The sequence below is a fragment of the Merops nubicus genome, unplaced genomic scaffold, assembly GCF_000691845.1.
Source record: "Merops nubicus isolate BGI_N331 unplaced genomic scaffold, ASM69184v1 scaffold48875, whole genome shotgun sequence".
Classification (NCBI taxonomy): Eukaryota; Metazoa; Chordata; class Aves; order Coraciiformes; family Meropidae; genus Merops; species Merops nubicus.
Window position 1 is genome coordinate 9927 of NW_008612545.1, and position 4089 is coordinate 14015.

At 43.2% G+C, this 4089-nt stretch overlaps 1 protein-coding gene across 1 annotated transcript; it reads right to left on the reverse strand.

Moving 5' to 3' along the window:
• Positions 1-261: 261 nt before the first annotated feature.
• On the reverse strand, positions 262-3085 carry UBTD2 (ubiquitin domain containing 2; the record flags this gene model as incomplete). The annotated part of the gene is made up of 2 exons (XM_008941562.1): positions 262-1029; positions 3060-3085. Coding segments are annotated over 2 exons (424 nt in total), but the record flags the coding sequence as incomplete, so codon positions are not given.
• Between the last annotated feature and the right edge of the window lie 1004 nt (positions 3086-4089).

The following is a 4089-nucleotide window of genomic DNA, read 5'->3' on the forward strand; positions in this document are numbered from 1 at the left end:
GAGCATCATCAGGAGCTGCCAGAGTTGAGATGGAGATGGAGCCTCCAGCCCAGCTCTGCTGCCCAGGGCTGGCTTTGTCTCTGGGGTGCCCAGGTGAAGCATGTGAGTTGGGTCAAACCAGAAGGGATCCCCATGAACAGGCAGTGCAGGACCCACCCAGAGCAGCTGTGGTTCTTGCATGAACTATATGTGGTGCTGATATGAAATTTTATAAATCTATTAGGTTTTAATTTATTTTTTTTTTTAAATAAGTGCTCTCTGTTGCTCTGGCTCCATGGATAAGGACATCATCTACAGTTTTCAGAATCATTACATATTTGTATTGTTTAAGTGAATGACAATCTCCTCCCTCTCTCTTTGTACCTCCCTTCCTCTCCCTTCCCCTTCCCGCTCCTTCCTTTGCCCTTGCCCTGTGCTGCTTGCTGTTGTGTTACATATGAGATCAGGCAAACCCCAAAGGCCGGTTTACATTTTTATGTTTTGTTTTTGCAGATCTCCATCACAGATGGAATTTTTGCTGGTCATTTCTTGGAACTAATCCATTAGCAGGACAAACTGAAAGAAGACAGGGCAGTGAAAACAAACCCCATGACAGAGACGGAGGAAAGAAGAATCGATAAACAAGCGGAAATCAGTTCTCCACCGGGGTGGGATTTGCTAAGGGCTGGCTCACGATGACTTGTACCACATAGTCCTTTGGGATTTTCAGCTCCTCCAGTTTCATTTTGTCTGCCAGCGGCCTGCCTGAGAAGAACCAGCGCTGGCTGCCCGGCTCCACCCCCTCCACGGCGGGCAGCCGCCTCTTCATGTGGTACACCGTGTCCATGCTGCGGACCACCAGTTTGAGGTCTTTGCCTGTGGACAGGCGCAAACGAAGCTGGCATTCGTGCCCTGAATTGGGTGGGGGATCAGGAATATCCAGAGTCTCCAGGTCACCCTTCTCCTCTATCATGTTGATGGGTGGGGCAAGGCAGTAGACGGGAAGCTGGTACCGGTTGCCCAGTTCATCGTAACACTCTGTAAGAGCACCTTTAGGAGATAAGATGGGGAAAAAAAACAAGTGTGAATGCATTTTGGGTTTAACATTGAAGCAGTCATGCTCAGAACCATTTACCCCACTGTAAATCTGAGCGATTAAGTCTGAAATTAGGCTTTAAAGGATTGATATAAAAATCTGAAGTTTTCATTGCTTCACCTCATTTTCATATGGAAACTTGAGGTTGAGTTAAAAGCAACCCCTAAAAGCCAAACACATGGCTCCCTCCAGATAAACCAGAATAAACTTCAAAAGAAGCACAAAGGAAGAGACAAGAGGGGATGACATTCTCCCAACATGTCATTTAAAAGAGGAATATTTCTCCAGCAGCATGGCCACACACACACCCAGAAAATGCTACTTGGATCAATTACATGATCCTGAAGTCGACCTGTGAACAGGCAAAATGGCACTGTGAAAGAAAGATTTTGTAACTTCTCAAGGATTCAAAAATTGCTGAAACGTTTTCATATAGGACTCAGTTTTAGTGAGCACTGCCAGAACAAACAAACATGACCACCCAAGTCAGACAACTCCGTGGCTCTGGCCGGAGCACACTGTCACCAGAGCAGCGACACCCAGCACATACTTTATACTTTCACAGCATTTTTAGCTCCCATATTCAAAGCCCTGAAGTTTCAGAAATTCTTTTAATTTCCTGAGACTCCCGAGAGGTTTCTCAGGACAACCTGGGTGCTTGTGTTAAAGACGAGAGGGCAGCAGCGTGCTGCCTGCGCCCGGCATTCCCTCTTACCAGCACGGTACAACACGCACACAACAGCCCAAGAATTATAACACTTACTGAAGTAACAAATACAAGCTGACATTTTCACAGCACGAGACATAATTTATAAAGATATTTCATGAACTAGTATGGGAAACCAGCAGCACCTTTTTCATTATGTTTCAGGAGGCAGAGAAGGCTGAAAGCAGAGCCCTGCTGTACACAGCGCAAGTCACCTCTTGCAGTGAGCCATGAAACGAGGTGCTGAGGAAGCTGCAGGCTAAATCACAGCAGAAAACTCTTCCTGCAATGGTTTAAAAAACCCCAGATATTCACACTCCAAGCAAATGCTTCTCCCTGTTTTGAATTTACCTGCTATAACAAATTTCCACATTTTTGCCCCTAGAGGGGGCACATTCACTTGCAAGATTACCCATGCTTTTGTAGTTGGAAATGTTTGAAGAGGAGCCAAGTCCTTGAGCTACAGAATATTTAAAAACTCTTTGACTCGGCAGTTCTGCACACAACACCCAACTGCTCCATGTTAGAAACTAAGAGTGGATTTTAGCTGGAGTTTTTTTTCCCCATGCTGACAGTGAAGTGTCTTGAACTTTGCTGTTTGATCAGCAGTATTACTGCAATGTAAAATTATAACTTGGGGATATACTTTGTCACTCAGTCCACTGTGACAGAAGAATCTTGTGCTAGAAATCTTTCTTGTAGACAGAGGCTCCCTTTTTTAAGGATAATTTGTGTTGATGAAAACACAGGAAATCTTTGGCTAAAAGATCATTGTTTTAGGCACAGATGCTTTTGGAGGCTTTTCTGTTTGTACAGGTAGCACCAAGGCAGCTATGCCCTGAGATTTATTGAGAAAACAAAACTAAAAAAGGAAATCCAGAAAAACAGAGTTATACCACTCATTACAGTCTTGTATCTTGATGAATCTCGAAGCAAACCAGCTTTTATCAAAACTGCATTAGAGCTGTACCTTTTATGGTACTTTGTGATTTAGAGACTGAAGTCTGAAGTTCCCATGCTTCAGTTTTGGTTTACAATGTTCATTTCACTCTATAGACCTGATCTACTTAGTAAATGTCACAGTACTAAATTTTGGATCACAGTTCACAAAAACAAGTAGATGTAGCTTGCTGCTGTTAAAAAAAAAAGGAAAATCCAAACTTGAACAGACTAAATTTATCCAGAGCAGCTAAACTTGTACCTTTCTTTAAAAACCATGTATCTTAAAAAGAATGCTCCTACTTTAGAATAGCGTATCAAAGAGTTAATTTTAAATACCATGGGGTAAGCTTGCTGAGGAATTTCTCCATCATTTATGTCCTTTCCCAGCTGAACTAACATCAAGGTCAAAGCATATGCTATGAACACCAGATTGCTTAATCATAATCAGATAAGCAAAATTAAAAAAATCCTCTGAAACAGCAGCTAACTTGGAGGTTTGTCTTTAAAAATAAAAAGGAAAGAATAAACGACAGTAGAAGAAATCTTTCCAATAAAAAATACACCGTCCTGTCCCAGGCTGAAGAAACAGTTTATAACAAATAGTTACAAACAAATCTCACCAGCAATCCCATTCTTCCACTCATGCTGGTAAAAACATCCCTAAGACTCTCAAGTCTTGTCACCTACCACTCAATGGCTTTCAAGATTAGACGTACTATTTAGAGCACAAAAAGGCAACTATTGTGAACAGAAGAGATTTCATGATAGCACCACCTCTTTACCAGCACACCACACCTGCTGAAAGCCAAGCTGGAGCTCCAAGGAGGAGATGAGGAGGCCTTGGTCCTCACCTCCAAAGAGACGTGGAGCTGTGCACAAACAGGCTGGACCTCTTCAGACAGCTAAATACCCGCTGGGCTTTACAAAGCTTTCAGTTAAAGTGATCTTTGGAGAGGGGTCAGCCTCTGCTACGATCTTCAAGATGTGACAAACAGCAACAAACTCAAAGGCAGAACACGAAGTAGTGTCACGTTAGTTGGAGTTCAAAAGCAAAACAATGACTGAAATGTGTAAACCAGAAGGCACAATGAGTCTGGAACTATTTTAAGTGATGTAGGTCAATGCAAGTGATGCGAGGGTAAGGAAGAGGTTGGATTCTGTGCAGCCACCACAGTAAGGCTGGTCTCACCAGCCAGGTGGCAGCTCCTCTCAGAGGCATTCTGTGCAGCATCCTTTATGCAGTGCAAAGCCCCCAGGACACCAAACATCCCAACTACAGAGCCCATCCTAATTTTGCTGTGATAACTGAAAATCATGGGTTTGATCCTTCCTGCAAGATACATCAGCTTGGCCTATGCAAGGTATT